General features: G+C 47.5%; 1 protein-coding gene across 1 annotated transcript; it reads right to left on the bottom strand.

Moving 5' to 3' along the window:
- Window positions 1–698: 698 nt before the first annotated feature.
- LOC142570606 (juvenile hormone acid O-methyltransferase-like) lies at window positions 699–21,264 on the bottom strand. The gene is made up of 4 exons (XM_075678972.1): window positions 21,025–21,264; window positions 18,812–19,090; window positions 16,330–16,477; window positions 699–934 (listed from the first exon to the last, which is right to left on the bottom strand). Exons 1-4 carry the CDS (start codon window positions 21,262–21,264, stop codon window positions 699–701), a joined length of 903 nt encoding a protein of 300 aa, XP_075535087.1.
- Window positions 21,265–25,354: the final 4,090 nt, after the last annotated feature.

Below are 25,354 nucleotides of genomic sequence, written 5' to 3'. Positions count from 1 at the left end.
CAGGCGGTAATGGTTCGTTTGAATTTTCAATGCGTATTCATGCCGGCTTCGCGTTTTGGAGAGGACGGTTTTGTGTTGGGGTGTCTTGGTTACATACGCTTGTTATACGAAACAAAAATTCATTTGGAAGTCCGCGCTTGTCGTTCTTTCGGTCCTTTTGTCTGTGCAGGCGCTGTATTCAAGTTTGCAATCGCACGAATAGCTGGGCATGCGGTTGCGACGGCGGATGATTGCTGGCAAGAAGCAGCGGTATCAGGCGCTCGGCTGGCTGTACCTAAGGGCGCCAATACGAGGACAAGTCGTTTACAAAACAAAATATATTACGATCGTAAACAGCCGGGACGTAATCGTCTCTTGGCTATACTGAAAAAAAAAGGAAAACAAAAGACGGCGCTTTTGCAACAGAGGTAAAGAATCCATTCACATCATCCGTTTCAGGACTACTACCAACGGACGGTTTACGTGGCAACTGCCACAGCGCACTTTGATGGAAAAACGAGAAAGCCCAAACAACCCAGTACCAGCCAGCATATAATTTCTAGCTCAAATTTAGGGATATACATATGACTTCGAAGTGAAATTTACGCAGTCTTAGTTAACCGGATCAGCCTGCGCAGACAGCCAGTCGTAAACGTTTTAACGCTGGGCACACAAAGCGTGTGATAAGAAAAAAAAAGACTGCAGTAACGCAAGCTGCTCTAAACGTCGATTCGGCGGCGCCTGAAAAACCGCGCCGCCAACGTGTCCAGAACGTCTCCGGTCGCCTTGGCCGGGTCGACCTCGGCCCAGGCCACGAACGTGGTGTACGAGAAGGTCAGCTCGTCGCCGCTTCGTGGCAGCACCTGTGCTGCGGCTTGCGCGCAGTCGTGCACGAAGTCTTCGCGCAGCTCTGGAGTCACTCGGTGCAGCACTGGGCAAGTGCCCATGATCAGGTCTGCGAGCAGAGGGGAAGGTCAGACATGGGTGAATAAGGATCGCCATGTGAACCACAACACGCAAAAATGATGCCCTAGTATCAAGTTACTTCAAGAGCTTTCCTCGAGCTGGCCTGAGAACGACAAGTTCCCTTGTCGAAGCGAGCGTTGGCTTCAGCGACATTCCTTATTCGACTATTGCTCATCGCTTCAAGCTTGTGCCTTTCTGTGAATCTCTCTCTTTGGATTTAGCGCCTCCTAGTACATAAGCAGCTTGTCATCAACCCCGACTAATGCGGACAAATAGCAAGCGCCCTTACAGCGTTAGATATAAAGTTGGTAAATAGCTACTTAACGCATGAGTTTCTTGATTACTACGTATTTTACCAACTTCGTACTTTACGTGCTCGCCAGCGGCTAGTAAAGCTAATGAATGCTGCCTTTCCTAGCCAGAAAGGCTTCGTAGTTTTTACTTATAACTACTAAGCCACTAATATTATCTCTTCAAGCCGTAGTCTATTATGCTGTGGTTGTGACAGTCTTATGCAAACTTTACATAAACTGCAGTACTGTTCACTATGTTCGACGTCATAGCACGCATATATGCAACAACAGGCTGTAGACATTTGGGTGCTAAGCTTTGATTTATTTATCTAAATACGTAGGTGCTAACCGCTGCAGCATGTGCTCCCTCAAAGTAGGGCTATAAATACTCCCCAAGTTACTCTTGGAGTACAGGTGCCGCGTAGAACCTGTGTCGTTGGTCTGCATGTGTGTTCTTGTTAATCGTTGCTTGACGGAGTTAGGTAATAATTTGTTACCCGGAGCCATTGTGCGTTATTATCACTGGTAAGCATTACGTATCCCAATGATTGATGCCTCATAATGTATAAAGAATGCGGCTGTGTTTTTTTTTTCGTTTGCATTATTTTGATGATGATGGTGATGTTTGAGGTTTAATGGCACAAGGGCCAGGTGTGGCCAAAGAACGCCATGCTAATGTTTATGAGTTCGCAGTGGGCAGATGGGTTCTATGATCTTAATGTGTCGTGGCTGTAAAGGGGCCTAAAAGAGTTTATGCAAATTCCATAAAATGTACGAGTAATAAAATTATGGGAATGACTATTGACGTGTACTATGAACATTACAAGGCATTAAGAAAGAGTGATGCAATATATAATATACGTGAGATGCTAAAAATGTCTGGAGCACTTCTGCCTCAGTAAGCCCTTGAAAGCCAAGGACCTAGAGGCATGTGCTATAGAAGAACACTATCGTAGATGTATCCTCTGGAAAGAGGATGCACTACGTAATAATTGGGCTTGTTATTTGTAGCACAACATCTTTCAAGTAAGCGAGGACTGCTTTGGTCTTAAACATCGGTTCTACGGCAAGAAACATGGCCGGATGCAGAGGGACGTGATGGCTGTATGCAAAAGGAAAATGTTTCCTCCTGTCACTTTCGCCTTCCCGGCACTCCAGGAAGACGTGGAGGACCGACAGCCTGTCACCGCATCTACCACAGGTTGGAGGCTCGTTACCGGTCAGGAGAAAGTTATGATGATGATGATATGTAGTGTTTATTGGCGCAAGGGCCAAGTGTGGCCAAAGAGCGCCAAGGCAGTGGTGATAAGTTCGCAATGTAGTTATGAGTTCTATGGGGTTAATGTAAAGTGGCTGTATAGGGCCCGTAAAAATAGTCGCTCTAGAGTGCGTAAAATATATCTGTAATAAGATTATGTCGATGACAAATGACGTGTTCAATGTGCAATAATATCCGTCGTGAAAGAGTGATGCAATACAGAAAATATATTAGATGGTGAAATTACCTGGAGCACTGTTGCCTCGCCAGAGCGCTTGAAACACAAGGGCCTAGAGGCATGTGCTATGTGAAACAGCTATCACAGCGGCATCCTCTAAACAGAGGAGACGCTACAAGTGTGTGGGGCTAATAACATGTAATACAACATCTTTCAGGAAGCCCAGGACTGCACTGTCAAACAGCGGTTCTGGGCCGAGTAACATTACTGGATGAAGAGGGATGTGCTGGCGGTATGCTAAGCGAAAATGTTTCTTTCTTTCAGATTCGGCTTTCCGACACTCCAGAAGGACGTGGAGGACGGTCAGCCTCTCCCCGCATCTACCACAGGTTGGAGACTCGTTTCCGGTGAGTAAAAAGTTATGTGTGCCAAATGTGTGTCCTATTCTTAGACGACGGAATAGGACATCTGTCCGGCGTGATTTTGTTACGGAAGGCCAGAATCCTAACTGTGGCTTTATCACGTGGAGCTTATTATTTGTTTCCGCGTCCCATAGGCGTTGCCACTGGTTCCGTAGTTTCCTCCGTAAGAAGGGCTTCAGGTCTGTGACAGGAACTGCAGCGGTGGGATTAGCAGAATGTGATGCAACTGACGTGGCCATCTGGTCCGCCAGAACGTTACCTTCGATGCCCCTATGACCTGGCACCCAACATATGATGACATGCTGATTACCTATATACGCTTTGCACAGAGCAGAGTAGAGTTCGTTAATTACCGGATTTTTGTCGTTAGAGAATGACATCACGGCCTTCACAACACTAAGGGAGTCCGTATATATGACTGATTTCTGGAGTTTTGATTTCCTGATATGCTTCACAGCCGACAATAGTGCGTAGGCCTCAGCCGTAAAGATACTAGTTTCCGGATGCAGTACACCGGTTTCCGAGAGCGATGGACCGACGGCTGCGTAGGACACCCCGTCGTGTGACTTCGATGCGTCTGTGTAGAACTCCGTGCAGGAGTGTTTGTACTGGAGTTCCCGGAAATGCATTTGGATTTCAATCTCTGGAGCATGCTTTGTGACTTGCACAAAAGATATATCGCATTCTATGAGCTGCCAATCCCAAGGAGGTAGCAGCTTGGCTGGAGGCATTAGGCGGAGCTCGAGGAGTGGGACATGCATTTCCTCACTAAGCTCCCTCACACGCATCGAGAAAGGCTGTCTTACGGAAGGACGATTATGAAAGAGCGTAGCATATGTCATATCGTTGATGGCATTAAAACATGGATGTTGGGAATTAGAGTGGGCTTTCAGGAAATATGTTTGGCTGATGTATGCTCTCTGCAGATGAAGTGACCACTCATTTGATTCTGCATATATACTTTCTATGGGACTTGTTCTGAAAGCTCCAGTGGCCAGTCGGATTCCTAGATGGTGGACCGGATCCAGCATTTTTAGCGCGCTCGGTGCTGCAGAATGGTAGGTCACGGCACCGTAGTCCGACTGAGATCGAATGAGACTCTTGTATAAATTCATTAAACATTTCCTGTCGCTGCCCCATGTTGTGTGGGATAACACTTTCAGTAAGTTCATTGTTTTTAAGCATTTGATCTTGAGATTCTTTATGTGTGGAATAAAAGTTAATTTAGAATCAACTATGATGCCCAAGAACTTGTGTTCTTTTTTCACAGGAATTCGCTGACCGTACATTTCGATACTGGGTTCTGCAATGAGCCCTCTCTTTCTAGTGAAAAGCACACAAGAACTTTTGTTGGGGTTCACTTTAAATCCGCTTTTATCTGCCCATTTGGACACTTTGTTCAAGCCCTGTTGTACTTGCCTCTCACATATTGTAAGGTTGCAGGATTTGAAACCTATCTGTATGTCGTCTACGTAAACAGAATAAAAAATGGCTGGCGGTAATGAAGCACGAAGCGTGTTCATTTTTACGATGAAGAGCGTGCAGCTAAGTACACCTCCTTGAGGTACACCAGTTTCCTGTATAAAAGGTCGCGACAATACATTGCCGACTTTCACACGGAATGTACGGTTGGACAAATAGCTTTCTATTAGGACGAGCATATTGCCACGGACGCCAATTTCCGACAAGTCTCTCAAGATTCCATAGCGCCACGCAGTGTCGTACGCCTTCTCCATATCGAGGAATACGGATAGGAAATATTGTTTATATAGAAAGGCGTCGCGAATGTTTCCCTCAATGCGCACAAGGTGATCGGTTGTGGACCGCCCTTGTCTAAAGCCACACTGAAAGGGATCGAGCATATTGCTGAGTTCAAGGAAATGTACAAGTCTGCGGTTAACCATTTTTTCAAAAAGCTTACAAATTCAGTTTGTAAGAGCTATCGGACGGTAACTTGCCGCCAAGGAAGGGTCCTTGCCCTGTTTAAGAACAGGGACCACAATCGCTTCTTTCCATGTGGATGGGAGGTATCCCGTAGCCCAAATAGCGTTGAAAAGTGTGAGTAGTGTAAGTTTGGTGTCAGTATGTAAATTTATGATCATGTCATACATGACTCTATCAGGTCCCGGTGCAGTGCTTTTGCATGTGTTCAAGGCAGCTGTCAACTCAGCAATATTGAAAGGCCGGTTATAGGGTTCATTCTGTCTGGATTTTCGTATTATTGGCTTACATTCTTCTATTTGTTTGTATTTCAAAAAGGATTGCGAATAATGGTTTGAACTCGACACGCTCTCAAAGTCTTCCCCAAGTGAGTCTGCCTGATCTTGCAGGGTATCGCCTTGTGTGTTTACCAGAGGGAGTGATTGTGCTTGTCGCCCGATTATCCTAATAACCCTGTTCCAGACTTTGGCCTCATCTGTGTACGAGTCGATGCCCGACAAAAACTTCTGCCAGCTTTCTCTTCTGGCCTGTCGGCGGCTTCGCCTGCCTTGGGACTTTACTTTCTTAATGTTAACAAGATTATCCGCAGTGGGAGAGGCGCGTAGCAACCCCCACGCTTTGTTCTGTTTCTTACGAGCGATCCTACAGTCCTCGTTCCACCACGGGACACGCCGTTTGCATGCCAAGTCATTTACTTGTGATATACATTTAGTTGCGGCATCTATTATGAAGGCTGTAAAATATTCCACAGCAGCATCAATTCCTAACGCGGACATGTCATCCCATGAAATACTACTGAGAGTTCGGAATTTCTCCCAGTCAGCTGTATCAATCTTCCACTGGGAGCCTGTGGTGGATAATCGTTTTCTTTAGGTGTTCGCAGCAGTATGGGGAAGTGGTCGCTTCCGTAAGGATTGTTTGTAACTTCCCATTCGAGTTCAGGCAGAATAGAAGGAGAAACTATGCTGAGATCAATTGAAGAAAAGGTTTTGTTGGCAAGACAGTAATATGTGGGCTCTTTCTTATTGAGAAAAGATGAGAAAAGGAATTGTTCAACAAGTCGTCCTCGCCCATCTATACGAGGATCGCCCCACAGGTAGTTGTGGGCATTGAAATCGCCAAGAAGAATATAGGGCTCTGGCAATTCATCTATGAAGGACTGAAATTCATGTTTAGATAACTTGTAATGTGGGGTATGTAGAGCGAGCACACAGTGATAAGTTTGTTTAGGAGAACAGCACGAACCGCCACTGCTTCAAGGGGCGTTCGTAGCTGTAAGGGTTGACAGGCTATACTTTTAAGAGTAACAATCGCAACACCACCCGATGATGCGACAGCATCATCGCGATCTTTGCGAAACGTAACATACGTTCGGAGAAAGTTTATGTGTTTGGATTTTAAGTGTGTTTCCTGTAAACACAGCACTTTTGGATTATGTTTGTGGATGAGTTCTTGCAAATCATCAAGGTTTCTAAGGAGACCTCTGATGTTCCATTGAATGATTTGTGTATCCATATTTAAAGTAAATTGGTGTTGTGTTTACGGAAAACGGAAAGGATGCCTTAGATTACAGAGCCCTTTCGAGGCCCTGTAACAGGGGTTCTGCCCTTTTTGAAGCGTTCGAGCGAGTGTCGGCGCTCCTTAGGCGTTTGGTGCGCCTTGAGAACAGGTGTAGTGTCCATTGCCTCTTGTGAGACGCCGGACACGTGCTCTTGCGAGCAAGAATTTACCAGCGAGGGTCCTGCCTTGGGGGGCAAGACCCCTGCAACCACCAGCCCGGAGGTCGATGGGGCTCCCTGGGGGATTTGGCTGCGCCGGCTGTTGCCAGCGCTGGAAGGGGTCGGGGAGGTTGGGGCAGCCTCGGCTGCGCCCACCTTCGTTGTGGGTGGCCCTGTCTGGTGGGTTGACGGAGCAGCGCTACCTGCAACCGCCGCGGGGGCAGATGGCGTAACTGCCGACTCACTGCCTGTGGGTCGGACAGCCGCGGGAGGCCGTTGTGACGCTGCCCCCTGACGCGCCACATCGGCAAAGGTTTTCTTGGGCAGGTACGATACCCGCCTGCGTGCCTCTTTGAATGAAATATTGTCTTTTACTTTGATCGTTACGATTTCTTTTTCTTTCTTCCAGGAGGGGCACGACCGTGAGTATGCGGCGTGCTCCCCGTCACAGTTTACACAGTGGAGAGCATTCTCACAAGCTTCAGATGTGTGTTCGTGGGCACTACATTTAGCACAAGTTTGGCGGCCTCGGCAGCTCTGCGAGCTGTGGCCAAAGCGCTGGCATTTGAAACAACGGAGTGGGTTGACGTACGGCCTAACACGGAGCTTGATGTACCCGGCCTCGATTGAATCGGGCAGGACACTTGAACCAAAGGTGATTATTAAGTGCTTCGTCTGAATCTCTTCACCATCTCGCCTTATCTTTATTCTTCTAACATTGATAACATTTTGCTCACTGAAGCCCTCCAGGAGTTCCGCTTCAGTCAGCTCAAGCAGATCATCATCCGACACAACACCACGGGTGGTGTTCATTGTACGGTGCGGCGCTACTGTTATGTGGGTCTCCCCGAATGACACTAATTTCTGTAGATTCTCATATTGTTTCAGATCGCGGAGCTCCAAGAGGAGGTCACCGCTTGCCATCCTGGACACCTTGTAACCTGGACCAAAAACATCAGTCAAGGACTTTGAGACAAGGAATGGTGAAATGGTTCGGACTGCTTTGTTTGGTTTTTCAGAATGAATAACGTGGAAGCGGGGGAAATTCTGGATTTGGTGTCCAAAAAACTTGAAGACATCTTCGGTGCGCCCTCGTTTAGGAGGGCGATCAGGAAGTTTGGGGAAAGAAGTTTCCATTAAAATATATAAAAATTCGGCAACAGCGCCGACCGCCCACCACGGAGCCCAACGAGGGGACGCGGCAGAGCTTGTGTACAAGCCTGCACGACGCCAGCCGTACGCCATCACTATAACCCAATATGGTGTACCCAAGGTAGGATGTCCACACTAGGTTAACCCTTGCCGCCGTGGAGAAAGGAAGTAAATGGAAGAGAGAAGTAGACAGGAAAGATATAAAGCCAGAGATAAAGACGAAGGTTTGAGAAGAGAGGGACAGGAAGGGGCGACTACCGATTTCCCGCGGGTGGGTCAGTCCGGGGGTGCCGTCTATGTGAAGCAGAGGCCGAAGAGGTGTGTTGCCTCCGCCAGGGGGCCTTAAAGGTCCAACACCCGGCATCGGCTCAACCTCCAGGATCCCCCTTTCACCAGACACGGCTAAGCCGCGCACGGCTACACGCGGGAGGGTCCAACCCTCGTGTGCTCGGGTACGTGGTGTCGCAACATACCAAACGCCTGCTGACGCAGACGCCCCTGCGGGGGAGAAAGTTATGAGTGCCGAACGTATGTCCTGTTCTTAGTCTAGTGAACAGGACGTCTGTTCTTCGTGTTTTCGTTGTTGGGTGCCAGAAACCTAACTTAGGCTTAATTACGTGAAGCTTATTACTCGTTTCTGCATCCCACAAGCGTTGTCAGTGGCTTCGCAGTTTGTTTCTGAGGAAAGGCTTCATGTCTGTGGCAGGGACTGCAGCAGAACGAGCACCCTGCGATGCCATTGATTTGGCCATCTCGTCAGCAAGCACATTTCCCTCGATTCCTCTATGGCCAGGAACCCAGCATATTAATACATGTCTATGTGATGAGCAGATGTTACATAAGTGTGTGTAGAGTTCATTGAAGACAGGATTTGTATGCTTTTGCAAAGAAATGAGTGCTTTTACAAGACTTAACGAGTCTGTAAATATTATTGCTCTGTCAAGTTTCTGTGTCTTTATATGTTTTACTGCAGACAGTACTGCATAGGCTTCTGCAGTGAAGATACTTGTTAGGGGGTGCAACACGTCAGATTCAGAAAGAGAGGGAGCAACAGCAGCGTAAGATACGCCAGCATGGGATTTCGACGCGTCTGTGTAAAATTCGTAGCAAGAGTACTTCGATTGAAGCTCTCGGAAATGCATAGCAATTTCAAGCTCAGGAGCGTGCTTCGAGACCTCTACAAAGGATGTGTCACATTCTATCACCTGCCACTCCCAGGGCGGTAATAGATTAGCAGGAGCCATTAGGCGATGTTCGAGTATCGGGACATCCATTTCTTCACTAAGTTCTCTTACACGCAGTGACAAAGGAAGCCTCATGGAGGGTCTGTTACGGAAAAGTGTTTCACACGTCAAGTCGTTTACTGTCCTAAAACACGGATGTTCCTTATTAGAGCGCACTTTAAGAAAGTAGGTGAAGCTGATGTATGTTCTCTGAAAATCGAGTGACCACTCATCTGACTCTTCGACAGGGCTTGTTCTAAAGGCGCCAGTGGCCAGGCGGATACCCAGGCGGTGGACCGGGTCTAACATTTTTAGCGCGCTCGGGGCGGCAGAGTGGTAAACCACAGCACCATAGTCCAGTCGTGATCGAACTAGGCTCCTGTACAGATTCAATAAACATTTTCTGTCGCTACCCCATGTTGTGTGGGATAGGATTTTAAGTAAGTTTATTGTTTTAAGACATTTTGCTTTCAGATATTTTATGTGTGGGACGAATGTAAGCCTGGAGTCAAGTATAAAACCTAATAACTTGTGTTGCTTGTTTACGGGTATTCGTTGCCCATGTATTTCAACTGTGAGATCTGCAGCAAGCCCTTTTTTCCTGGTGAAAAGAACGCATGAGCTTTTGTTGGGGTTCACTTTGAACCCGTTTTCGTCTGCCCACTTGGAGACTTTGTTGAAGCACTGTTGTACCTGCCTCTCACAGACTGTTAGGTTGCAGGATTTGAAACCTATTTGTATGTCGTCTACGTAGACGGAATAAAAAACAGATGTGGGTAATGTTTTACGAAGCGTGTTCATTTTAACTACAAAGAGCGTGCAGCTCAGTACGCCTCCCTGGGGTACCCCAGTTTCCTGTATGAATGCTCGCGACAGCACATTACCTATTTTCACCCGGAATGTACGGCTTTGCAGGTAGCTTTCTATAATATTTAACATAGTGCCGCGGATGCCCAGCGTCGATAGGTCACGCAGGATACCGTAGCGCCAAGTTGTATCGTACGCCTTCTCCATGTCGAGAAACACGGATAAGAAGGACTGTTTATGTACGAAGGCATCGCGAATGTTTGCTTCCATGCGCACTAGATGGTCGGTTGTAGATCGTCCTACTCTAAAACCACACTTATACGGATCAAGAAACTTATTTAATTCAAGGAAGTGTAAAAGTCGACGGTTTATCATTTTTTCAAAAAGTTTGCATATACAGCTTGTGAGGGCAATCGGGCGATAACTTGTTACTAATGTGGGGTCTTTGCCCTGTTTAAGAAACGGAACAACCAAGGCTTCTTTCCATGCGGTAGGTAGGTATCCCGCAGCCCATATTGTGTTAAAAAGTGCTAGCAGAGTAATTTGAGTATCACTGAGGTGTTTAATCATGTCGTACATGATCCTGTCTGGTCCAGGCGTGGAGCTCTGACATGCTGTCAGGGAGGCTCTCAACTCGGCGATGTTAAAAGGCGCGTTGAAGGGTTCGTTCTGTCTGCATTTGCGGTCGATACCCTTGTGCTCTTCTACTTGTTTGTGTTTTAGAAACGCCTTGGAGTAATGGTTAGAACTGGAAACGTGTTGGAAGTGTTCGCCAAGGGCGTCAGCTTGGTCTTCCAAGCGGTTTGCTTCACCGTTTACTAGGGGCAACGGATGAATTTCTCGCCCCTTAAGCTTTTCATCCCATCCCATACTTTATATTCTTGAGTATATGAATTTATACCAGAGAGAAACCTCTGCCGGCTTGCCCTCTTTGCCAGTCGTCGTGTCCTTCTTGCCTGCGATTTAATCTGTTTAAATTGTACAAGATTATCCGCTATAGGGCATTCACGTAATTTGTTCCAAGCTTTGTTTTGTCTCTTCCTCGCCTCTCTACAATCGTCATTCCACCAGGGGACCCGTCTTTTGGATGAAGTGCCTCTTGTTTGAGGAATGGACTTTCTAACGGCGTCAATGATAAAAGCAGCGAACTATGAAACAGCATGATCTATAGTAAAGTTATCTATAAAATCTCGTGATATGTGGGCGGATTCCCTAAAACCTTCCCAATCCGCTGAGGACAGTTTCCAGCGAGGGAAGTGTGGATGCAAGTCCTGTTTCTTTACGTAGTTCAGCGTTACTGGGAAGTGATCACTTCCGAATGGGTTTTTAATTACATGCCACTCTAAATCAGGAAAGATGGAAGCGGATGCGATCGCCAGGTCTATTGATGGGTACGAGTTATGATGTGGATTATAATACGTTGGTTCTTATTAAACAGACAGGCACCGGTGGTTAAAAGGAAATTTTCAATAAGTCGACCTCTCGCGTCGCATCGCGAGTCTCCCCACATTGTGTTCTGTGCGTTAAAATCTCCCACGAGTATGTAAGACTCGGGGAGCTGGTAAATAAGGTTATAAAAGTCTGTTTTTCCGAGACGCTGGTTTGGCGGTGTATAAATGGAACACGCTGTTACTAATTTATGAAATAGAATGGCCCGAACTGACACTGCCTCGAGGGGCTTGTTAAGGGCGACGGGTCGGCAAGCTACCGCCTTGTCGGCTATTATCGCTACACCGCCGGAGGCATTAGCCTCCTCACGGTCTTTGCGGAAGATGGTGAAGTTTCGAACAAAATTTGTATTGGTAGGTTTCAGGTGTGTCTCTTGAACACACAGCAGCTTCGGATTATCTTTGTGTATTATTTCTCTAATGTCGTCGAGGTTATGTAGAAGTCCTCGTACATTCCACTGCAGTATTTGTGTTTCCATATTGGTAAATGTGTTTGGTGCTGTGTGTTTAAGAAACAGATTAGTTCACGGGCGCTTTGAAGGCGCCGTGACGGGAGTTTTATCTCTTTTGGAGCGGTCGAGAGCGCCTCGCCGCTCCTTAGGCGCTGGTGGCGCCGTCTGGCTGGTGGTTGTGTCCATCGCCTCTTGCGAGGCACTGGACACGCGCTCTTCCGAGCGCTTTGTTTGGCGTGAAGGCCTCGGCACGTTGGACGAGGCCTTCAGGGTGACCTGCCCAGAGGTAGATGGCCCCGTCTGCTGGGTTGGCGTAGCAGCACTAGCTGCATCCGCCGGAGGGGCGGATGGCGTCACTGCCTCCTCACTGGGTGTGGGTCGGACAGCCGCCGGAGACCGTTGTGGCGCTGCCCCCTGGCGCGGCACTTCGGCAAATGTGTTTTTGGGCAGGTAATATACCCGCCTGCGTGCCTTCTTGAAAGTTATGTTTTCCTTTACTTTGATCGTGACTATTTCTGTCTCCTTCTTCCAGGATGGGCACGACCGCGAGTATGCGGCGTGCTCCCGTTCACAGTTTACACAATGGAGACTGTTCTCGCAAGTTTCAGAAGTATGTTCGTGGGCACTGCACTTCGCACAGGTTTGACGGCCTCGGCAGCTCTGCGAACTGTGGCGGAAACGTTGGCATTTGAAACATCTGAGTGGATTGGGTACGTAAGGCCTGACACGGAGCTTTATGTGCCCGGCCTCGATTGATTCGGGCAGGACACTTGAATTGAAGGTGAGAATTAGGTGTCTGGTGGCAATTTCTTTACCATCGCGCCGTATCTTTATTCTTTTCACATTAACGACATTTTGTTCATTGAATCCCTCTAGGAGCTCTGCCTCTGTCAGCTGAAGCAGGTGGTCATCATCTGAGACAACGCCTCGTGTAGTTTTCATAGTGCGGTGCGGAGTCACTGTCACTTGAAAGTCCCCCAAAGACACTAGATTGGGTAACTTTTCGTATTGTTTCAGATCACGGAGCTCCAAAAGGAGATCTCCACTTGCCATCCTTGATGCCTTGTAACCTGGACCAAGAGCCTCAGTTAAAGACTTCGAAACTAGAAATGGGGAGATTGTGCGTACTTGTTTATCTGACTTTTCCGAATGAATGACGTGAAATCGTGGAAAGTTGGGTGTTTGTCGTCCAAAAAACTGAAATACATCTTCCGTGCGCCCTCTTTTCTGAGGGCGATCTGGGAGGGGAGGGAAGGAACTAGCCATAGAATAATGTAATTTTCGGCAATAACGCCAGCCACCCACCGTGGAGCCCTACAAGGGGACGTTACAGGGACTGTAAAAACAGGTCCTGCAAACGCCAGCTGTACGTTATCACTATAACCAAATATGAGATAACCTAGGTTGGTTATTCACACAAGGTTAACCCTTGCTGCCTGGAAAAATTGGAAGTATACGGAAGCTAGGACAAGATAGGAAAGATGAAAAGTGAGAGAAAGACGAAGGCTAGAGGGAGAGAGAGACAGGAAAAGGCAACTACCGATTTCCCCCGGGTGGGTCAGTCCGGGGGTGCCGTCTATGTGACGCAGAGGCCAAAGGGGTGTGTTGCCTCCGCCGGGGGGCCTTAAAGCTCCAAACACCCAGGATCAGCTCAACCCCCAGGATCTCCCTTTCCCCAGACACGGCTAAGCCGCGCACAGCTACACGCGGGAGGGTCCAACCTTCGTGTGCTCGGGTCCGTGGTGTCGCAACACACCAAACGCCTGCTGACGCAGACGCCCCTGCGGGGTTGCATTATTTTACAATACAATCCACTTATAATACAAGTGGCACTTATAAATCGCATGAACACAAGTGTTGGTAATTATACTTCAGTTGCGTTATTAACTGCACAAACGAGGCACTACTCAATATTCCTAGCTTCAGCTGGCAGTGAAAAGTAGTAACATCATTTTACTAGCTCCACTTAATAACAACAACTTGACGCTTTTTGTGAAAAATAACGTGTTGCTATTTGGCAGCGAATTTGACCACTTTATTTTTAGGACTGACAGCACTAGACCTACAGGACACAATGTTGCTGTGCGCGTACGATTGCCAGCTTACTACATGCATAGGCCTATAGACACTTATAGAGTGATTTGCTCTAAAATAACGAGATGGCGCTTACGGCGGCGTACCGCAAGCGCCATCTCGTTCTTCTCGACGCTTCTGCCCTGCTACTGTGCGATCAGCTGTGGGAAATAAAACTGGGTGGTCTGTAACACGCTGTGCTCCATCCATGCTGAAAGATGGGGAACGGTAAAGGGAACACGTGTGCAGCAGTTGGCTGCAAAAATAGTGGATGCCATATTAAGGATTGCAATAAATGTGCGTGACCAAGGTCGCAGACTGCTGCTACACAAGGACTGCCCATGTTGGCGGACGTTCGCGATGTACGTCTTTTCTGAAGCTTAAAAAAAATTCACCCAAGCGCGGGCGTTGAATCGTTATTCTCCAAAGAAAGAACTTCCGCCCCGGAACGCCGGCAAGATGGCGCAAAGCTCGTTACACGGTGACAAAAGGAGCAGCGCCACTTCCTAGCATAGCATGTTTCCCGTACGTTATCTGTACACATCCACTACAACGCATACTCAAACTTACGCCCACCTATCAAGAATATGTGAATGGGCGCACTCTTGATTCAGTGCAGCGAAGAATGGTTGACGGACCACAACGACAGCACACAAATGTCCGACGCTGAACGTTTTGTTACGGTCAACGAAAGAAACATGGCAAGCGGCTGTTTAAAAGTCATTGGCAAATAGAGAGCGAAGAGTAAAAGAACGTGACACTGATTTAATTGAAAACCGGAAAGTTTGAACAGCTGAGAATACATTTCTAGCCCCGCTAGCACCATATACGCTGCTCGCACCGTTTGTGGAAGGCGCAATCCTCTGAACCTGTGGCCAAAGCTTCGTGTCATTCACCCAATCACCGTTTACGATATCTGCCCAAACGGAGGTTTGCCGAGCGGCACGGCGTAATGCATATTCATTGTAAACACGGGGGCAACGTACGAAGCTAAAGTAAGCAATGAACGCGTCACTATGCGAATAAATATGGCAACGCCCACGGGATCGACGTGATAAGCGTCTATATATGCAAGGCTACGCATGTGTACGTAAGCCTACACAGCCATAGGTATACGTCCATAAAAAAGTATTCTTGTACCTTTAAACACTCATTTTTAAAAGCCCCTAAAGTTTACTCCAATTATGCCATTACAGGAGAGTTATGAGCTCAGGTGGACATAATTTGTAAGAAAAGCCAAAGCAATTTATTCAGTAATCAATCCAATCACGTTAATTAGCTCAGTTGCAAACATTACGATACATATTTATATTGGAAAGTTGAAGGATGTCATGATGCAAGTCTCACTCGTCGTTTCCACATTTGAAAACGGCCATGTATATGGAGCGAAATAACTGGCGTCAAATTATTCTCTCAATTTACCTGATTACGGAAGCAGAACCGCTAAACGCTGCTCTCGGTCCAAACCCTTCGTTATGTGGAAGTGTCGTGTGAAGTGATGCTGCCGTCGCACTTCCCTTTGCGGACGATCTTAGCGTTTTGCTCAACTCCTGCCTGAATGAACAATTACTTCATTACCCCATAATGGCGAGATGGACATTTTACGCTGCCCTATACTACGTCACAGCGGCTTGCACCGCGACCAGCCCTTCGCGGTGCCGCCGCGAGCGTAATCAAGTAAATTGAACGAATAAGTTTAAGCCAGTTATTTCCATTTTGATGCGAGATTGATTCGCGTTCTAGTCAGCCACTTTCCAAAAAGCGCGCCTTCAACAGTTCGCGATGGTCTTAACTGGAACGCCGGGGAATCTTTCAGCAGATTTTCGGGACAGAATTCTCGAAAGTGACGCTAATCTTAAGATTTCTGCTACGTAGGCATCAGATCACTGCTCCTCTACACAAATTTTGCACTTATAACATGGATCCTGAAGCAAGTAATCATAAGGGTTTTTTAAAATCTTAGGTAATCACCAATATTACCGCTCATTTATTTTGTTTAGGTATTATTTAATTTATTTTGCCGCTAGTATGCATCTAACCAGGTAACCTCTCTCCAGTAACGGCAGAGGTCCAGATATGAGAGTACCTTTTGAAATAAAGTGTTTGGCATAAAAAGGCACACCTGCCATATCATTGGTCGCAAGCTGTATACAACCCCACTTAAAGGATCACATCCACAATGGATAACATGGGATCACTTCCAACTTACCCGCTGTATCATCGTTCCACATTTGCGAACCTTGTTTCTTGCCCGAAACACGTAGCAAATTATATTTTTTCTTAGTCACTACGACCATACGGCGAAATTGTACGTTAGTAGCATCCGACGACGCCTAGCAGCGTAGATGCGAATGCTGGTGAGCAGTACCTCTAACATCTGTCGTTGTGGAAAGGAAATAAAGAATGAGGAGGTTCATACCGTCCAGGCTCTCCGTGCTGGACAGTCGCCAGTTGGTCTCCAGTAATTTGCTCACTTTCACCTTGAACCCGGCGTTTTCCATCATCTTGCACACGACGGCAGAACATTTGTCTCCATTGGGCAGCTTCAGATGAAATGCCTTGTAGTCCTGAAGGAAAATCACGCGTACAAGCATTTACAAAAGAAAGAGTGTGACCGAAAAATAGCACGCGAAGCCTGCTATGGTCGAGAAGAATGCAGGTATTTAAATCTACATCGGAATCTCTTGTACCATAAAATGTGTTTTACAGCGAAGCTGTATATTGCTAGTCGATTCGTCCGCCCGTCTGTCGCCTGTACACCGAAGACTCCTCCGGCGCAACCCCAGGCGTATGCGCGAAAAAGAAGAGGGGCGCGTGATTGGCTGTGCCAGTAGCAACGTCGTTGCTCTGCGTCGCAGCCGAGCGTGCGCGCAGCAGTTTCTCTCCAGCTCCGAAATCGGTAGGCCACGCGTCATGCGTACGCCTGAGGAGCAGGCAGCTTTCGATCTCCAAAGCCGCGAGCAGAACCGGGAACGAGCTCGTCTACGCCGTGCCGATGCTGCAGCCAGAGCACAAAAACAAGCTCGTGCAGCCGAGCGCAAGCAGCAACTGCGTACCAAGGATCAGGCAGCCTACCAAGCCGTCGTTGAATGAACCGTTGAAATTAACCCAGTGATTAACACAGGGGCCACACGGTTCAGCTTCGCTGGTTATATGTACGGATTGCTTGAGTGGTGATTTTCTTTATGCCTTCAAATTTGCAAAATTTTGAAAGTATTCCATTTCTTTCATGCACATCAGGTATCATGCGGCGACCGCCACAATCGTTCATGAAGGGCATACGTCCGCTTTCATAACAGCTCTTAAAGTGAAAGCTTGACCTTGTCTGAGCTACATAGTTTCATTTTTGTTGAAGACGCTCATGTATCAAACACAAATTTTGTCCATGTGGTTGAGCGCTAATGTATAAATTAACGTTTGCCATAAAGGCATCCAACTATTGCATCTCGACCCACATTGCCTTGTGTCTTGCGGTTACTGTTCTTGTTGCAAAAACGTCTACTGTACCAGGCTGTGTAGTCATTGTAGAACAACTGATGGGACTGGCTATCAAGACTCACAAAGAAGCATATGCTGAGCCCACACAAGACACAAAAGCAGCACTTGTTTTGGTCCCTTTTAGACTCGCTAGTTCTATCTGAGGATCATATGCGCGTGACATGTGCGGATACTCATGCTACTTTGAGAACCACTGATAAGTGCGCACTTATACCGTCGCGGAGCTTTTCTTCTACAGCCAAGTTTAAGCATACCTTAAAGGAGAAAAGACAAGTTGATTAAGCAGATCCTTGATATGTTCTTAACCATGCAGCATGCATTTCGGTAGCCAGAGCATGATAAACACTTGGATGTCAATAAAAACAAACCGAACAAACAACGTATTTTCGTGCGCCATGAAGTCTCCCGGAACGTGCCCCATTTCATGGTGCTTAATGTTCAGATTTCGTGTGATTCCTTTTCCTCGCAACAATACATAATTGATAAAAACATTTCTGCATGTATATAAGAAAGCATGTATGAAAAACCGGAATGTTCGCTATTGGAACCTGTGATGTACATGAAAAATTACAATTTATATATATATATATATATATATATATATATATATATATATATATATACACATATACACACACAGCTTAAGGAAGTTGACCATATGCGCGCCGGGAATTATTTCGTTAAATTTAAAACTTCGATGCTTTGAAACACTAAAGCTATCATAGGAATAAACATTTTTATTCAAAAGCAAAAAAAACTATGCATTTCACCGTTGGGCGTAAGCATTCATAATTGAACTACAACTAGCTCGTTGAGCGTGCATTCTGTTTATTACTTCCATTAGCTATACCAGATGGCTGGTGTCTCGTAAATCCCGCGCTAAGCTTACCCTGTTCATACCCTGCAACGGAGTTTCGTAAGAAGAAAACTTTCCCTGTAGCAATACCTTATTCACTTTTGAGGCATTTAGAAAGCACCAAGTTTCCCGGAAATTGTGTCTTTACCCGTGTTCTTCCGCAACACATAGTTAGATCGTGCGATACGCTTTACTTAATTTTGTTGCTTTGAAGTTTTCAACGCATTAAGCTCGATGAACGTGCGTCGGGGAATCAAACGCCTTTCGTTCGATGAAGAATTCCGTAAAAACGTAATTACGCAATGATCACCATGCCTATGGTTCCATGTATTGCTATACTCAGGGTGCTGTCGCTGCACGGGCTCCGTGCTTCAGATTCTGAAGTGTAAGTGTTGCTTACGATTTGCCAGTGGATCAAGTTACATATTTCCATTAGAGTCCTGTTATGAGCCACGCTATGGGCGCTAAAATAGACAAGGCGTGTCCCGTGAGATATCACATACTATGTTACGGCATTCTACTTCGCTCAGCGCGAATGCGTCCTCACCGCGACCACCTCGGTCCAGCGCCCTTCATCGGCGAGCAGCTTGTAGAGGGGTATTAGGTTGGAGTGGACGCGGAACATAAGGAACAGCTCGCCGCCCTGTTCCCACAGCAGCCGACGAATGTTGCTCAGCGCGCGCTGCTTGTCCCGCACGCTCTCCAGGTGGTAGAGGGAGAAGATGCGCCGGAACTGGCCCCAGCTGGACAGTGCCTCGTCCACGTCCCGTTCCACGTCCAGCACATCGTAGAGGATGTCGCGCTGGGCCGCGTTGCGGCGAAGAACCTGCACCAGCCCATCGGCGGTACGAGGAGAACGGGTAACTACACACTCCCCGCGGCATTCAGGCAACAATAAATTGCAAAATAAATTTGTATCAGTACCGAGGCCACCATGGCGCCGGACGGCGCCCGTACGCTGTCTGCATGGACGCAAGAATAAATGGCGCAAATTTACGTTAGGACGCAAAACAGAAGGTACAAGGAGGACAAGCATATAAGACACACTGTCCTGTGTGCTCGTGTCGTTTTTTGAGTCTTCAGTTGTAGTTTGGAACGTTATTTAGCAACAGTGTCAAACTTCGCGCTGTCTACAGTGTTACGCACAATTTTCTAGATCAACAAAAAGGCGAAGTTTACGCGAGTTTCTGTAACATGTACGCAACGAATACTGGAATAATCGAGATCATTTCTTCGTATTGATCTTGCGACATTGTTCGTGTGCTTCGTTCGATTTACATAGCAGCTTTGACACAGAGCAAATAAAGAACGGCAAAGATTGAATGCTTAGACACCGTCTACTGTAGGAGTATTACACATCATCATCATCAGCCTATTTTATGTCCACTGCAGGACGAAGGCCTGTCCCTGCGATTTCCTGTCACCCCTGTCCTGTGCCAACCGATTCCAACTAGCGCCTGCGAATTTCTTAATTACATCACCCCACCTAGTCTTCTGCCGTCCTAGACTGCGCTTCGATTGTGTTGGCACCCATTCTATTACCCTAATGGTCCTTCAGTTATCCGACTTACGCATTGCATGACATGTCCAGTTCCATTTCTTTCTATTAATGTCAATTAGAATACCTGCTAACCCTGTTTGCCCTCTGAACCGCACCGCTCTCTTCCTGTCTATTAACCTTACGCCTAACATTCTTCGTTCCATCGCTCTCTGCGCGGTCCTTAAATTCTTTTCGTGCTTCTTTGCGAGTCTCCAAGTTTCTGCACCTGATATGTCCGCACCGGTAGCATGCATTGATTGTACACCTTTCTTTTTCATGATAATGGTAAGCATTTAGTCAGGATGTGACAACGTCTGCTTTATGCGCTCCAAACCATTTTTATTCTTCTGTAAATTTGCTTCTCATTATCAGGGTCCCCTGGGAGTAATTGACCTAGGTAAACGTACTCCTTCACAGATTCTAGAGGCTGACTGGCGATCGTAAACTCTTCTTCCCTTACCCGGCTATTGATCACTATGTTTGTATTCTGCATATTAATCTTCCAACCCCACTCTTATACTCTCTGTTAAGGTCCTCACTCATTTGTTGTAAATTGTCCCCAGTGTTGCTGAACAGGACAAGGCCATCTGGAAATCGAAGATCGCTCAGATATTCGCCGTTGATACTTACAAGCCTTCCCAGTTTAATAACTTGAAAACTTCATCCATGCTCGCAGGGAATAGCATTAGAGAGATTGTGTCTCCTTGTCTGACCCCTTTCTTTATAGGTATATTCCTAGTTTTCTTGGGGAGATCACGCGTGATAAACCGGCCGCACGAACGGTAATCTCAGAGAGATATGGACTCGCATTCTGCGCCACGTAACGCATACATAATCGGACTCTGGCGCTGCTCTTCATTCTGAAGAAGGGACCCGTAGTGCCCTCGATACGGTAATTATGCTTTTTTTTAACGTTAAACAATTGCTCATTTTCTTTTGACCACGTATCACCCTCGCCTGACGAGCTTTCGTCGAACATCGCACTAGGTTAAATACTTCATATTTGTTTTTGCATGTTGGCCTTCTGTTTCGTCAAGCCCCTGTAGCGAACCAAAAGTCGCGCGCACACAGCAATTATCTGATGCACTATAGACACGTAGGTCAAACTATCAGGGGAACTTGTGCTCCATTGCGAGCTTAGATGTCGAGAGAGCAGACGGTAAAAGAGTATGACTAGGTAAGCTACGTAACGGGCTATGTGGCCTGCGTTCAGCACGCACCTTAATCACGTCAGGCGACCTTTCTGTGGCGACGATGATGCGATGGAGACCCCCAAACTCTTTGACGATGCAGCGGGTCAGTTCGCCGGCGCCACAGCCCAAGTCGAGGAACTGGTCCCAAGATGTCGTCTCGCGCATCTTTGCCTTGAAGCACTTGAAGGCCCTGTCGCAATCGCTCAGAAAGTACGGGCGTTTGGCCGTCATCCACGGCGGCAGGGCCAGTTTCTGGCCGCCTTTCATTGCTGCACGCTCGGCGGCATCGCGACATCGACTCTTCTGCGTGGCCGGCTGCGTCAAAATTGGCGACGAGAAGCTGTCGTGAGTGGAAAATCGAAGCTGTTGAAAAGTGTAACACGGAGTTTGGCCTGCGGCCATCATTCCCACAGGGCCTATCCGCCGTACTGCCGTCCTACCATTTACAACAGTGCCGTATCTTCGATGGTCCGCCGTAGTACCCTCCAATTTCTTGAACCGAAACGCAGGCTCCTTGCAGGCGGCGGTCGAGAAGCCGCGGTTCTGCTGCGTCCGATGCCAGGAAAACAGGATATGGTGCCCCGGTGCTCTAGGCGCAACGAGAAGCGAAGGCAGATGGTGTCCATAGTCTGGCACACGAGTCATCCTCAACAAACTTAAGCTCGGCGAGTTGTTCGTGCTGAAGCCAATGGGGTACACAAGACGTTGCGCCACTGTTTGCACGAAGGATGAACGGCCGTCGCTGCAGAGGCCGCGTCCTCTGACCGTCTCGGCGAGAGAAAGAGACAAATATTTGTGGGATTTACTCAGGCATTCGGTGAGACGCAGTCCCTCACCCAAGCGTGCGCTGCAACCGATAGCAAGCATGTTCGTATGTTTGCTGAGTCCCGAGTTGAAACGAAAGAATTTGGCGGTCAGATGAACACGGTCACAAGTTGCTCCTTGATGGATGACGGCACCACGTCATCGCGCAACGCCACCAAGCCAACACACAGCTGCTCTTGCAGAGGATGGATCAATCAGTCATACGCCGTTTGTTTTGTTTTCTTTATTGATGGCACATACCCACTATGGATGTTGGTCAATATTGGGGTGCGATTCGAACGACATCTAGCTCTGCAAAAAAGAGCAGAAACGTTTGGGGAGAATCAAAAGATAATGCAAAAAAACCACAGCAGAACTTATCTCACGGTGACTGGACTGTCGATGATAATGCGATTAGCATTTGAGCAATGTAGGGCACACCTTTCTGAAGTCACGTTTATTTAACGTTTGCAGTGAACATTCTGAGTGGCTGTTCCGGCTGTATGCGACATACTCCGCTATTATCACGCTGTGCATTGGCACTCGCTTACCAAGGTCGGCCATGAGCATGGCGGCATGAATACTGTATGACGCTGATGCACTGACGACGATGGAATGACACAGGAGCACGTCGATGGAACGACAGAGACAATATAACGACGGCGGCATGACGACAATGAGATGTCGATTTTTAAATGATAACGATGGTATAATGATGACAGTGTCCCGACGACGACATAAGGACAGTGAGATGACAACGACGCTGTGATCAGGCTGAGAAGACGACGATGGCACGACCACGAATGCAATTGTCTCCACCTTGCGGGTTTCCGCAGAACTATTACGTCAGCATAAGGAGCATAGCAACAATGGCGTGATGAGGCGGCATAATTATGACTGAATGACTTTTGCATAATAACGACAGAATTACGAAGAGGGAACGATTCCGATAAGTCGACGAACGCGGTATGACGACGACAACATGCAGAAAACGGGATGACATCACAAAAGTGACGACGATGGTAAACCGACAGCGTGGCTATGACGGCACGATAATGATATGACGATACCATGGCGATAGTAACGACGAAACTAGAGTGACGACGATAGAACCACCGCGACGGTACCACGACGACGGCATGGCAAGGCCTCACGACAACTATATGACGCGACACAATTACGACTATGGCATGCTAACGTAAGAGGAAAATGGGATGGCGAGGAGTGTTGGCGTGACGCCGACTGTATCACGAAGTATGTATGACAACGATGGCGGGACGACGACCACATAACAGGAGCCAGTCTGCGAAGCTGTAGTGACGACAATGGAACGACCACGAAGGCATCACGACTGCGTAGAGAACGAATGCATAACGTCGATGGCGTGACGACGGCGGCATGACTGGAGTTGGATAACAAAGCTGCAATGACGAGAATGGAACGACCAAGAAGGCATCAAAGACACGAGTACCTACCTAATCGCCCAAGCTGTTAGACAACTGGAACACTGGGTTGGATGGAAAGCGTGACACGACGGCTTGACGTTAGTCGGATCACAACGCTGTAATAAAGACACTGAAAGGTTGGCAAAGCCATGCTTCGACGCGTCCGGGGCTCCAAGTCCTCATGCAGCTCTTCTGTGATACGCATGATACCGTCGCATCCGAAGCAGCATCGCCTGCGCAACTGGTCGTCACTCAGAATGGCCAAAGGGTTTGTTCGATCGACGCGCGCTCTCGCAAAAGCGTCCATTCGCTGTACAATTGATACAGCCGAGCTTCACGCACTCCAGCTTATCCAGCCAAATTGAAATGAATGATTTGGTTCTAGCTGTACCTAATCTCCTTCAAATTTTGCCGATTCTCTGCATGTCCCCAGCAGAAGGGCAGACTAGGAGTTGTCTAGGGAACGTTTCAGAACGCGTTCTTAAATTCGTTATTGTTTTCGTTGTTAACTGTTCGTGCAAGCCGCCCCTGGTGCTTTGCGAACCAAAACCAGGATGATTATGAAACACGCTGTAATGGAGGACTCCAGAATAATTTTTACCAGCTGGGTTCTTTTAACGTACACCTAATACACTACACGAGTGTTTTGCATTTCGCCCCCATCGAAACTCGGCCACGACAGCCGGGATTGGATCCCGTGACTTTGTACTCAGCAGCGGAACAGCAAAGCCACTAAGCCACCACTGCGGGTTTTACTTGGATGACTTGGTTGTGCCAGAAAAGCAGGACAACGGCGACAAGTTGCGCGAGGTGTTGTTTTGGTAGCACGGTGTGAAGCCTCACCCACACAAGTGCAAACTGCGACAGAAGTCGAGTTCCTGGGGCATCGTATAAGCGCGTACCGTCTTTTGATCAAGACAGAAAACATTGAATCATTGTTAACGGTGACAATGCGAAATGTGTGTCCGAGCTAGCTGCATTCATTTATCAGCTTTGTGACGTGCTGCAACACGTTTTTCAGCAACTTGGCCACTGTGCTCGCGCCGCCTCTGCGACATTCCATATTGCGAAATTTGAGCGCACTTTTATACGCCCCGCAGTGGCGTCTGTGTCAGCGGGCGTTTGGTGTGTTGCGACACCACGTACCCGAGCACACGAGGGTTGGACCCTCCCGCGTGTAGCCGTGCGCGGCTTAGCCGTGTCCGGGGAAAGGGGGATCCTGGAGGTTGAGCCGATGCCGGGTGTTAGGACCTTTAAGGCCCCCCGGCGGAGACAACACACCTCTTTGGCCTCTGCTTCACGTAGACGGCACCCCCGGACTGACCCACCCGGGGGAAATCGGTAGTTGCCTTTTCCTGTCCCCCTCTCCACTCTTCGTCTTTCTCTCTCACTTTGAATCTTTCCTGTCTTCTACTCACTTCAGTTTACTTCTCATTTTCCAGGCCGCAAGGGTTAACCGTGTGTATCTACCCAGCCTTGGGTACATATATTAGGTTATAGCGGCGTTGTATAGCTGACGTCTACAGGTATGTTCCTAACCTCGTAGCGTCCCCTTGTTGGGCTCGGTGGTGGGTGGCTACCATCGCCGCTGAATATTCTAAGAATACATGGCAAATGCATTCCCCCCCTCGCAGATCGTCCTAACAAAAGAGGGCGCACTGAAGCAATTTTCGATTTCACTTTGAAAACCAACGCTGAAACGTTCCCACGCTACCATGTGATCCACAGTGAAGGATCCCTGCCAATGAGAAAACTATCCCCATTCCTAATAGCTAAATGCCTAATAGAAAAAATCGGAAAATACAAACTTTCAAAGATGTCAAGTGGGGACCTCATCCTTGAACTCAAAACCAAAGATTAAGTTGAAAAGCTCGCTCATCTCGCCAGTGTCGGAGATATCAAAGTCACAATCTCAGCGCACCGTTCGCTTAACACAAGCAGAGGCGTAATATCAGAAGAAGATATCTTAAACCTGAGCGATGAAGAACTCCTGGAAGGTTTCCAAGAACAAAATGTAATGAAAATTCAAAGAATAACTCTCCGAAGAAATGATGAACAAATCCCGACCAAACACGTTATACTTACCTTTGGTACCAGTATTGTACCTA

This window comes from Dermacentor variabilis, chromosome 2 (genome assembly GCF_050947875.1).
Source record: "Dermacentor variabilis isolate Ectoservices chromosome 2, ASM5094787v1, whole genome shotgun sequence".
In the NCBI taxonomy this organism is placed as follows: Eukaryota; Metazoa; Arthropoda; class Arachnida; order Ixodida; family Ixodidae; genus Dermacentor; species Dermacentor variabilis.
This window is presented reverse-complemented; position numbering and strand designations above follow the sequence as displayed.